This window comes from Phyllobates terribilis, unplaced genomic scaffold, assembly GCF_046119375.1.
Source record: "Phyllobates terribilis strain yellow unplaced genomic scaffold, ASM4611937v1 Scaffold_5__5_contigs__length_657084704, whole genome shotgun sequence".
NCBI classification, from domain to species: Eukaryota; Metazoa; Chordata; class Amphibia; order Anura; family Dendrobatidae; genus Phyllobates; species Phyllobates terribilis.
The window spans coordinates 396,558,393-396,570,458 of record NW_027362765.1 but is presented as its reverse complement, the minus strand read 5'-3'; the positions used below and the strand labels follow the sequence as shown (position 1 = coordinate 396,570,458).

General features: G+C 42.0%; 1 protein-coding gene across 3 annotated transcripts in view; it reads left to right on the top strand.

Moving 5' to 3' along the window:
- Positions 1–12,066, top strand: part of ENTPD1 (ectonucleoside triphosphate diphosphohydrolase 1) — a 114,029-nt gene that overhangs the window by 3,854 nt on the left and 98,109 nt on the right. For 2 of the 3 annotated variants that reach the window (XM_073685030.1, XM_073685032.1), the window contains exon 1: positions 10,098–10,117. The exons of the other annotated variant lie outside the window; for it this stretch is intronic. In XM_073685030.1, coding sequence (XP_073541131.1) covers positions 10,114–10,117 — 4 coding nt within the window. In that variant the 5' untranslated portion in view covers positions 10,098–10,113. Of the gene's footprint in view, positions 1–10,097; positions 10,118–12,066 lie in introns of those variants that run through there. 3 annotated transcript variants of the gene reach the window in all.

Below are 12,066 nucleotides of genomic sequence, written 5' to 3'. Positions count from 1 at the left end.
GTTTGTTTGTTATTTTTGTAACAATTATGTATAAACATAACAGAACTTTTTGCAATGTTTGGCATTTCACCCTGGTGTACGAGTGACTTACACTTCTGAATGGTGAGTGGGGGAGGGTATCTGATCGCGAGCGCTGACATTTTGCTACAAGTTATGTTTATCATCTTTTTCAGAAAGATATGACCTTGCTGTGCAGTAAGATAACACTGGGTAGAGAACAGACCTACCCATCAAAAAGTTCTATAATATCTATTGATTGGCATTACAGTTGAAGAACATCTGCCTCCTCTCCCCCAAGAAGTCCTTGAGATTCCTCTCTACGCTCCCATAATCTATCCCTCTTAATGCGCTACCTGTTAAGTGCACCAGTCATTTTGATAATTCTGCCATTCTATTCCTGAACCTGTTGTCTCAGAATAAAGAGCGCTATGCATACAAAGGAAATATGTGAATTTGCTAAATTGTGGCAACGATGCGTGAATATAGAATTGTCACCCCTTATAAGCATAACTGTGACCTATTAGGACCTTAGAATGACTTTTGTAGGATTCGTCAGGAACTAAATGAGTCACTGTATGTTATTTATTGAAGTGCAGTTTTGTGGTCGGTCTTTGTGTTGTGCTGTAAGTTCTTTTATCTGTGCTTCTTCTTATGAAGGGGAACCACATAGTTGACCAACATGAAGGATAATAACGAGTGTTACTTTATTTCCCGTAAGCGCGTCACACACAAATGTAATGTCAAAGACAGAAAGGATGGAATTAATAATTTTCTCTTTACACAAAGTTATAGCTGTTGTCCGGTGAAAAAAAGTTCTTTGGAGCTTTCTTTATGAGACTGCATCGTGCTCGACTTTTTCCAGCAGTCGCCATAAAGAATGAATGGAGCGCTTTCGAGCATGTGCACTATCGCTGCGTTCTAGAATAGGAGTGCCCCAATCCAGTGAACAGTGTGGTTCCTAGGGGCAGAACCCCACCAATATATTATTACCTATCTGTGGATAGGTGAACTTCTTTTTATAGGATAACCTGTAATGATATAAATGAATTTCAATCAAATAGTAAAGATTGGACAAAATAAAAATAATAGAAATAAAGTAAGTTAAGAACAGTACACAGATACACCAAACATGAACAGCTTTTATCGTTTTACTGCACGGCTGTGCTGTTGTAAAGGTCTGGAGTAGGGATGAGCCGACCTGTGGAAGTTCGAATTCTGGTATCCGACCGAACTTTAGTCCAATGTTCGGTTCAGGTAGCAGATACCGCGAAAGAGAGGGGCCAGAAGATTGCAACATCTGGTTACACGAATTCCTGCACTTCTTAGAACTGCTTCACCATCCTATTAAACAGCACAGGTTTTCTTGCTGTCATGGCGAAGGTTAATCAGTTCAGTTCATGTCCCGGAGTTCTCCATCCTGAATTGCCTCAGCAGTTCTGTGTTGGTCACTCCCTTCTGGTATATATGCTCACCACTGGCACTTGGAATTTGCCAGTGATAGTTCTACTTCCTAGTTTGGTGGTGAAGGAGAAAGTTCAGTGTTTGGAGTTGGTGGTTGGAGAGTTTTTCTGGAGATTGCTGCGTGAAGTTGGTTTGCGTGGTTTTCCTTATCCTCTCACATTTGGTTTCTCCTTCCTATACCTCCTCTGTTTCCCACTCTGTTGTTTTGTGAGTGTATTTGTATGATTGTAGTTTTCTTTTATCCCTGTCTGTTAACCCCGTCTGTCTGGTTAGTGTTTTCCTATACACTTCAGCCCCTCACCTCCCTTGGTGGGGGAGGGATCAGATAAGGGTTAAGTTAGGAGCATAGATATAAGTATGAGAACCCGGCGTCTCCACCTTCAGGAGTAATACGGGGTACAGGGATAGAATAGGGCGCCCCTAGTTCAATGGGATCGGGTAGGTGCCCACAGTCCCTTGACACTACATGACACCAGAACTATACCCAAACCTGAACCCAAACCCCATTGAAATCAATGGGGACCCGAACTTTGGAGCTGGCAAATCTCTATCTCTATCTCTCTCTCGCCTCCATCTCACTCCTCCACAGACTCTCGAACTAAAATGGACTTCCAGAAGTCAGTATTTGGAGTTCAGCACCAGACATGGTCTCCAGTACGAACCCCAAACTTTACAATTTGGGTTCTCTCATCTCTGTAAACTGGAGTGTAGTAGAGCTACAACCCCCGCAGAAGATAATTACGGATCTCATGAAAAAGTCTGCAAGAAAAAAGTAGTTATAGAGCTAAAATTTCACTGCTTTATGACCGATGCCCTTTAAGTAACCTGAGTAAGAATTTAATTTAAAGGGAACCTGACAGCTGATCAATGCTGCCCAATCCACGGGCAGCATGTATCTGACACTGGTTGTTGATATCCGCCAGGCATATTTGACTCTGAAACGCTGCGGCACAAAAAGAGACCTGTCACTCCAAAGCAGCAGGTGGGGAGAAGCTACTGGAGACCCACCTGTCCGACAACTCTACAGGTGGGTCTCTGTGCAGCTGGTGCCCTGTGGCTTTTAAAGTATGTTTTACTTTGAAACTCTGCAGTGTTTCAGATTGAAACATACCTGGCTGAAACCATACAGCCAGTGCCAGCCGTCGATCGGGCAGCATGTATCAGTTGCCAGGGTCCCTTTTAAGGTTCACTTACATTGTACATGAAACAAGCGCTCTGAGGAGAAAGTATTTAGAAAATCATACTATAGAAAAGGAAGAAAGCACATGAAGAGGACATAAGTGCAGTATAGAAGCTGTGCTGTAGTATGAGCTAATGATGACAGCAGCACCCTGGATACACATACAACTCACATCCAGCCTATATTACTGGGAGAGACACTCCCATAAGAGAAAAATCTGAAACTTGGATCAAGTTGCAAACTCCAACAAATAAGGGAGTCTGAAAATAAATGTAGATTGAAGTATGAAACTAAGTGCAATTTTATTAACCAAAGGTAATAAGTATAACTAATAAACACAAAAAACATTTTTAACTTGTCAAAGATGTGCATACTGTTTAATGCTCTATTGACAGTACGTTTTTTCTGGTGTTTTCAACACTTTTGGTGCCCTTTTTAGGATTTTTTTTTAAATGCTGCATACTTTTAGCATGGTTTTCAAAGATATTTTCGATATGTTTCACTATTGGATAGGAAAACATATTAAAAACTCACATAAAAGTTCTAAAAATCCATGAAATTCATTAAATGAAGAGATTGTATTGTAGTAACCAGTTTCCAAAGCATCTCTGTGGCCTCGTCATTCATCACCCAGAATGGAGAGAGACACTGGTGCATAAAAGAATTTCGACTGTTAATTTGTTACAATTTTTCTTTTTGTTAATATTTATTAGTTAAGCCGTGTTTTTCTAGTTGACGCATAGAAAAGTGTAGAGACACGTGACCCGGCATGAGTAGAAGCATTAGCCATATGGTGAATATTCGAGTTGTTTTTGGAATGTGATAAGAGCTACAATGTGACACAACATCATTATATAATTCCTGCAGATATGAGATTGCACATGGTAACACAACTCATCATTGGCCAATACTGATCATAGATTCTTGTGTCCATTTCCTCCATTGATTAGAAGTCATGGCATTCCTTCTATGTTACTCGACAGCAGTGATTCACATTTGTTTCCTGCCTATAGAAATGATGACTGATGAGTCGAATAAGCTGGTGTTTCATGCATGGTGTCCGCCATCTCGGCCTCTGTCATGTCTTTTTGTAGCTGTAATGCTAGATGTTGGGTTTATAGCTGTGAGCTTCATCTCTAGAGTCTACGGGCGAAACAGCCTTTACTCCAGAGAGGGCTTTACAAAGCTGCAGAAGACTTTTGGTAGCTATGTAACTCCAGTCTACGGGGAGCGAGCACAGGTAGAGCTGTTGTTTGAGCTCTTCCATCCCTTGGCCCTTCATTGCTTTCTCTAGAACCCAGGGAACATGGTACCACACTTTAGGCTTTATTCACACATCAGTATTTTTGATCAGTATTTCTATACCAAAACCAGGAGAGTCTCCAAAACACAGAACAGGTATCAGTCTTTTTTTGTTGTTGTTAATATATAATTTTTATTTAAAGTTTTGTTAAACAACAAAATGAAAATAAAATAGAATCAACATTATCAGCATAAGGCCATGGCCCCACTATCAGTATTTGGTCAGTATTCGGTCAGTATTTTTTCTCAGGAGTGGGAGCCAAAACCAGGAGTGGGTGATAAATGCAGAATTGGTGACTTGTTTCTATTATACCTTTTCTCTGATTGTTCCTCACCTGGTTTTGGCTCCCACTCCTGAGAAAAAATACTGACCAAATACTGACCGAATACTGATAGTGGGGCCATGGACTTAAAACTTGTATCTAGTACGCAGACTTGGTAAATGAGGGCAATGAATGTAGAATATACTACACTGCTCAAAAAAATAAAGGGAACACTTAAACTACAGAATATAACGCCAAGTGAATCAAACTTCTGTGAAATCAAACTGTCCACTTAGGAAGCAACACTGATTGACAATCAATTTCACATGCTGTTGTGCAAATGGAATAGACAATAGATGGAAATTATTGGCAATTATCAAGACACCCTCAATAAAGGAGTGGTTCTGCAGGCGGAGACCACAGACCACATCTCAGTACCAATGCTTTCTGGCTGATGTTTTGGTCACTTCTGAATGTTGGTTGTGCTTTCACACTCGTGGTAGCATGAGACAGACTCTACAACCCACAGAAGTTGTTCAGGTAGTGCAGCTCATCCAGGATGGCACATCAATGCGAGCTGTGGCAAGAAGGTTTGCTGTGTCTGTCAGCGTAGTGTCCAGAGGCTGGAGGCGCTACCAGGAGACAGGCCAGTACACCAGGAGACGTGGAGGGGCCCGTAGGAGGGCAACAACCCAGCCGCAGGACCGCTACATCCGCCTTTGTGCAAGGAGGAACAGGAGGAGCACTGCCAAAGCCCTGCAAAATGACCTCCAGAAGGCCACAAATGTGCATGTGTCTGCACAAACGGTTAGAAACCGACTCCATAAGGGTGGTATGAGGACCAGACTTCCACAGATGGGGGTTGTGCTCACAGCCCAACACCGTGCAGGACGCTTGGCATTTGCCACAGAACACCAGGATTGGCAAAGTCGCCACTGGTGCCCTGTGCTCTTCACAGATGAAAGCAGGTTCACACTGAGCACATGTGACAGACGTGACAGAGTCTGGAGACGCCGTGGAGAGCGATCTGCTGCCTGCAACATCCTTCAGTATGACCGGTTTGGCAGTGGGTCAGTAATGGTGTGGGGTGGCATTTCTTTGGAGGGCCGCACAGCCCTCCATGTGCTCGCCAGAGGTAGCCTGACTGCCATTAGGTACCGGGATGAGATCCTCAGACCACTTGTGAGACCATATGCTGGTGCGGTTGGCCCTGGGTTCCTCCTAATGCAGGACAATGCCAGACTTCATGTGGCTGGAGTGTGTCAGCAGTTCCTGCAAGATGAAGGCATTGAAGCTATGGACTGGCCCGCCCGTTCCCCAGACCTGAATCCGATTGAGCACATCTGGGACATCATGTCTCGCTCCATCCACCAACGTCACGTTGCACCACAGACTGTCCAGGAGTTGGCGGATGCTTTAGTCCAGGTCTGGGAGGAGATCCCACAGGAGACCATCCGCAGCCTCATCAGGAGCATGCCCAGGCGTCGTAGGGAGGTCATACCGGCACGTGGTGGCCACACACAATACTGAGACTCATTTTGACTTGTTTTAAGGACATTACATCAAAGATGGATCAGCCTGTAGTGTGATTTTCCACTTTAATTTTGGGGGTGACTCCAAATCCAGGCCTCCATTGGTTAATAAATTTGATTTCCATTGATGATTTTTGTGTGATTTTGTTGTCAGCACATTCAGCTTTGTACAGAACAAAGTATTCAATGAGAATATTTCATTCATTCAGATCTAGGATGTGTTATTTGAGTGTTCTCTTTATTTTTTTGAGCAGTATATATAGTATAACATATTTATCATTTACTGGAAATCTCTGTGTAAAATGGTAAAAAGCGTAAAAAGAAAAAAACTGTTAAAGAGGTATTCCCATCTCCAAGATCCTATCCCAAAAAGTAGTAGGTGTAATAATAATAATATTAGCAAATACATCTGATTAGAAATATAGTATAGTTCTTCTGATTAGCTATGTTGCTAACCCCATGTGCTGTGCATTACAGTAGCTTAGGTATCCATGGTTATGACCACTCATATAATGACATATACTTAGCTCTTAGTGGTCTTAACCATGGATACCTAAGCTACTTCAATGCCCTGCACATGAGGTAAGTGACATAGCGAATCAGAAGAACTATACTACATTTCTAATTTGAGGTATTTGCTAATATTATTATTATTATTATTATTATTATTACACCTACTACATATTGGTAGAGGATCTTGAAGATGGGAAAACCCTTTTAAGCTAAACTTACATAGAAGCCATCATAAAAAGAGGTGTATAGAAGTGAAAATTCCTTATTCGCTAGCTCTCTTATCTCTCAATTATTAATGCAGAGTTGACCTAGGTTATGAGAAGTCTAGTGTAGATGCCAAGTAAATCAGCTTGTAATACATTTATTTATTTATTTCACTCACTTATATAGCGCCATTAATTCCACAGCACTTTACAGACATCATCATCACTGTCCCCATTGGGGCTCACAATCTAGATTCCCTATCAGTATGTCTTTGGAGTGTGGGACGAAATCTGAGAACCCGGAGGAAACCCACGCAAACACGGGGAGAGCATACAAACTCCTTGCAGATGTCCTTGGTGGGATTGTGGGCATTTAATGCACTTGCATTGTTTTTCCCCACCTGGTGCCGCCCTCCTCTTCTTGATTGACAGCTCTGAGCTCTGCTATGTCATTCTTGTAGCCTCCTTTACCAAAACATGAAAATGTCCGGCTAATTTGCCAGTCCAGGCAGAAGTGATGAATGGTAAAGATTTCTGCCTGCCTGAAGAATGGCATCAAAGAGGTCAGACTTGTCAGTTAGGCATCAATCAGACGTCCGATGTTCTTGTACGAGTGCTGTCCATGGCTTTCACGGATGGCACTCGTACCTGTGATAGTCTATGGGGCCATTCACATGTCTGTGGTTTTTCATGCAGAATCGCAGAGAGATGTCCCGACTTTGATCCGAGTATCTGAGCAAAATCGGCAAAGCAAGTCTATAAGTCCATGAAAAAATAAATAAATTGGACCGCACTCTGACGATTTTCACGGGCTGTCACATAGGAGAAGATGGAAAAAAGTTGTTTTTTTTCTCCATGTACGAAAAAAACTGATGACACTCAGATCAAAAAAATCGCTCAGTTTTTCTCGTACGTGGAAAATACTGACGTGTGAATGAAGCCTTAGCAAGAGGAGACCAGGAAGTAGTAAAGAGGGAAGAAGCGGTTCAAGTTCATTGCCACGCCCCCAGTGCACCTCCTGCCTGATTTGCATATGGCTTCTACACTTCATTTTTAATTCTTGGCACATCGGATTTTTACAAAAAAGGTATCATTTTTAGAAAGGGATAAGTGCCTATGCCAGTACCCCATTATTGATAGGTTCCCTTTAAAATGTTGCTTTAGGGCATTCTGAGATATTGGGGTTATCTTGTGGTCCTGCAGTCACAACAACCAATCACAGAGGAAGAAATGATATCCCAGCAGCTTGGGGAGATCTGTATCTATGCAATTTGTAAAGAGGTCCTGCAAAGTGCTTCAGAAGCGGCTGAATGTCCCACTACTGCTGCCTAAAATGTATAAAGTGCAAACATATACTTTTATGCTATACGAAAAAAAATGCATGCACATCAGTCCCTAAGTTGCAGAAGAAGATGAGTAATGACAAACAGCCGTCTTCCAAGAATCCCACATGCAGCAATAAAAAAAAGCCCCATTAGCCGATATAGGGCCTTACAAATGGAGGTCTTCTGCTGCAAAACCACATTGGTGTGTATTACCTGATGCAGCTTAACCCTGTCCCTTCCAGCACCTTTATCTTATACTCTCTGCTTGCCCATCCCAGAATTTTTTTGCACTCCGCCCCACCTGTCTAGAGAGTACGTATCGCTTTGCTCATCCTGAGCTGTCTGATTCATGATTGATCTTTCCAAAGAAAACAGTAGATGAAAAGCAAAATTGTGCACATTTATATGCCAATCTGAGTGACATTATATATGAGACCGCAGTAACGTCTGCCATCATATGTTACCCAGCACCTTGTGTGAGAAATAAAGAAATGGCTCATCACTAAAAGGAGGACACAGAAGGATGAATCAGGGATCTGCTTTTTTTTTTAATTGTATTATTTTTTTTACTCTATTATTATGTCATTTATATGCACTTTATTATTTTGCATAAACGGCTGATGGCCACTAAGATATTGGATGGTTAGTCACAGCCCAGACTCGTCTGTCTACATTTCAGTCATTGGATGTTGTTTAGTAAATTACTTAGCTATGTGAATGGGATTTGGAGGAATGTACACGTGTAAGACAAGGTGTGAAGGACACATAAGTATCCACAGAGTGACAATGTACCTGGGAATCCAGGACATGGCACTGAAACGCGCTGTTGGGTGGAACGATGAAGATGATAATAATTAATACTTGTTTTATGTACAAGAACCTATTGACAAATAGTTTTTGTATAATGTTGCTGACTTTTGGGTGACAGCTATTTCTTAAACTGAAATGAGGAACCCTGGAAATAAAGGAAGTCAGGATGGCACAAGAGTCGCTACTACGTCCTCCTTCTGTTTTCTTAATAATAGTGTCAATATATTAATAAATACATCCTCAAAATTCTGCCCTAAGACGGGTATCTAGGGAGGGAATGGGGCAAAGTGTATTGGGGGGGCTGCACCAATAAGGATTTTACTTAAATGTCATGTCTGATCTGCTCTTGTTATAATGCACCTTATGGGGTGATCAGGTCCCGCTCCTTATAGCTGACACCCCTCGCAATCAAAGTTTGTTGGGGGAAGCTATGACCAGCCAGGCATTTCCTCTGCAGATATATGGCAACCATCTGCAGGGAGAATACCTATATGAGATCTGCTCACACAGAGCGCCTCTCTCTTCTGGTTCATACAGAGGGATCCCAAGGTGCGGAATTTTAGGGTCATTTGTTGTGTCAGAGCCTGCGCCTCTGTAGAATCCTCTGGAACTCTATTGTTCCAAAACAAACGGCTTTATAGATTCAAAGTAAAATGCAACGGTTGCTTTTGTCAAATAATACCAAGGCTATGTTCACATGTTGCGTTTTTTTTTTTTTCTGCAGGCAAAACCTGCTCTCTTGGCAGTAAAGAAGCCGCTTACAAAAAACAGGTTTTGCTGTGTTTTTACAGCATTTTTGCAGCATTTTTTTGCAGCATTTTTTTGCAGCATTTTCATTGTCTCTTGTGCATGCTAATAAAATTTAGTGCCCCCCACCAAAAAAAAACATGATGCAACTTACTTAAGATTTTTGCACCAAAAATGCAGCAAAACCTGATACCTGCGTTTTTTTGCTGCCTTTTTGCACTTACTCATTACTTTCTATGGGTGAAAAAACGCTGAGAGAAGTGACACGTTGCAGTTTGCAAAAACGCAGCAGTTCTCCAAATCAGGAAAAAAAAAACAATATGTGTGCACGGGATTTCTGAAATCTCATAGCTTTTGCTGTCACTGTAAAACGCAGCTTAAAATTTGCATTAAAAAAACGCAGCAAAAACCCAATGTGTGAACATAGCCTAAATGTAACAACTTCTTTAATTGACATTTCAAGTTTACATTCAGTTGAAAACTCTTGGCCAATCTAACATTTTCAATAAAAGTTTTTTGCATTTTAAGAAACAGTATCCCAGACTGCAGCTGCAGGTAGAGACTGTGTGTTGAGTGACACTATTGAATTCCACTTTGTATGGGATAGCAAGAAATGTTGGGGAAGGGAAGTGACAGTCTAGCCACATATCTGGTTCTAGCTGTCGCTTTTGGATCCACCCTGACCTATTAAGTGTTAATTAGCAAACTCTTTGAGCATTAGAGTTTGGCAACAGAAGCTAACAAGAGGCCGTGGAGATGAAAGATCCCTCAAACGGGATGGGTAATTGTATATATCATGGTGAAACTGTCATCTCTCTATTACAGGATCAGGATTTTGGTTCAGGGGTCTTGTAAAGATGAACTGATCTCAGGATCGTCTGCTGCCAAGACTCTGGATTTAGGTTTTTTGTTTTCCTGCAGTGCCTCCACAGGGCAAATGGAGCATTGCACCGATTTCCTTGAAATCAGTGGACAGTACGTGTAATGCATGGACATGTAGGGTCCTCCAAATTTACAGATGCTCTTTATGGTTCAGTCACTCTCCGCTGTAGCTGATAAATGAAGTGGGGAGTGCGGGATCTCCCTCTACTAACTCAGAATTCCCTGACGTGGCATTTGAGATGTTTCTTTATAAACCAGACATCCTCTTTCGCATATAAGATCTATCTTGCAATGGAGCCTCTTTTTAAACAAATTTAGAAATTGACCTCTAGTTCAAGTGCTTCTTCTCTAAAAGCAAGAACTAGAACAATATCATGTTCCTTAGTGTGACACATGAAAGAAAAACAGGAAACTGTAAAGTCCCTTAAATAAACAATATACCACGTCTTCCAGGCGTAAAATGTTCTTATCATCTCAGCTATTTTTGGTACACAAGGTAGTAAGCAAGGTAATGCTGTTAAGTGCAGAAGTTGCAAATGATTTGTATCTTTCACTTTAATTCTTTAATGCTTTATTGTTATCTTTGACTGTTGTCTGCCTTAAAGAAAAATGCTTAGCAAAGCCACTACATTGTGTAATGCCAGGTGCAGGGTCAGATAGATGCTGCATGACACAGACATCATGACTGGTGTTATTGGAATCACTATGTCATTGAGCGCCCCCGCTTCCCTGCACTAGGTGGAATAAAGCTTTGCCTAAAGTTAAAGTTTTTTTTTAAAAAAGAGAATCAGAACAGCATGATGTAGGGGGGAGACACATATTTCAGAGATGTGTCACTTTATTAGCCTGTTTGCTATTGTTTCCATACAATGAATGTTTTATCACCAGGAGATTATCACTTTCTGGACTACAGCTCATGTGAGCCCTGGTCTGTCCACGCCCCCACCTCTGATAAGCAGCTTACTGTCAATGTACAGTGTACACAGAAAGCTGTGGTGTGGGAGGGTTAGCTTCCGAGCTCTGGTACATCTAAAAACTCAGATTGTGTCACAGCTGCCCACCCAGTAAAAAGTGACCAGGAGATGACATGACAGTAAAGCTGACAGATCCTCTATATACTACACCACACAGGAGAGCTGACAGATCCTCTATATACTACACCACACAGGAGAGCTGACAGATCCTCTATATACTACACCACACAGGAGAGCTGACAGATCCTCTATATACTACACCACACAGGAGAGCTGACAGATCCTCTATATACTACACCACACAGGAGAGCTGACAGATCCTCTATATACTACACCACACAGGAGAGCTGACAGATCCTCTATATACTGCACCACACAGGAGAGCTGACAGATCCTCTACATACTACACCACACAGGAGAGCTGACAGATCTTGCATATACTACAACACACAGGAGAGATCCTCTATATACTACACCACACAGGAGAGATCCTCTATATACTACACCACACAGGAGAGCTGACAGATCCTCGATATACTACACCACACAGGAGAGCTGACAGATCCTCTATATACTACACCACACAGGAGAGCTGACATCCTCTATATACTACACCACACAGGAGAGCTGACAGATCCTCTATATACTACACCACACAGGAGAGCTGACAGACCCTCTATATACTACACCACACAGGAGAGCTGACAGATCCTCTATATACTACACCACACAGGAGAGCTGACAGATCCTCTATATACTGCTCCACACAGGAGAGCTGACAGATCCTCTCTATACTACACCACACAGGAGAGCTGACAGATCCTCTATATACTGCTCCACACAGGAGAGCTGACAGATCCTCTATATACTACAC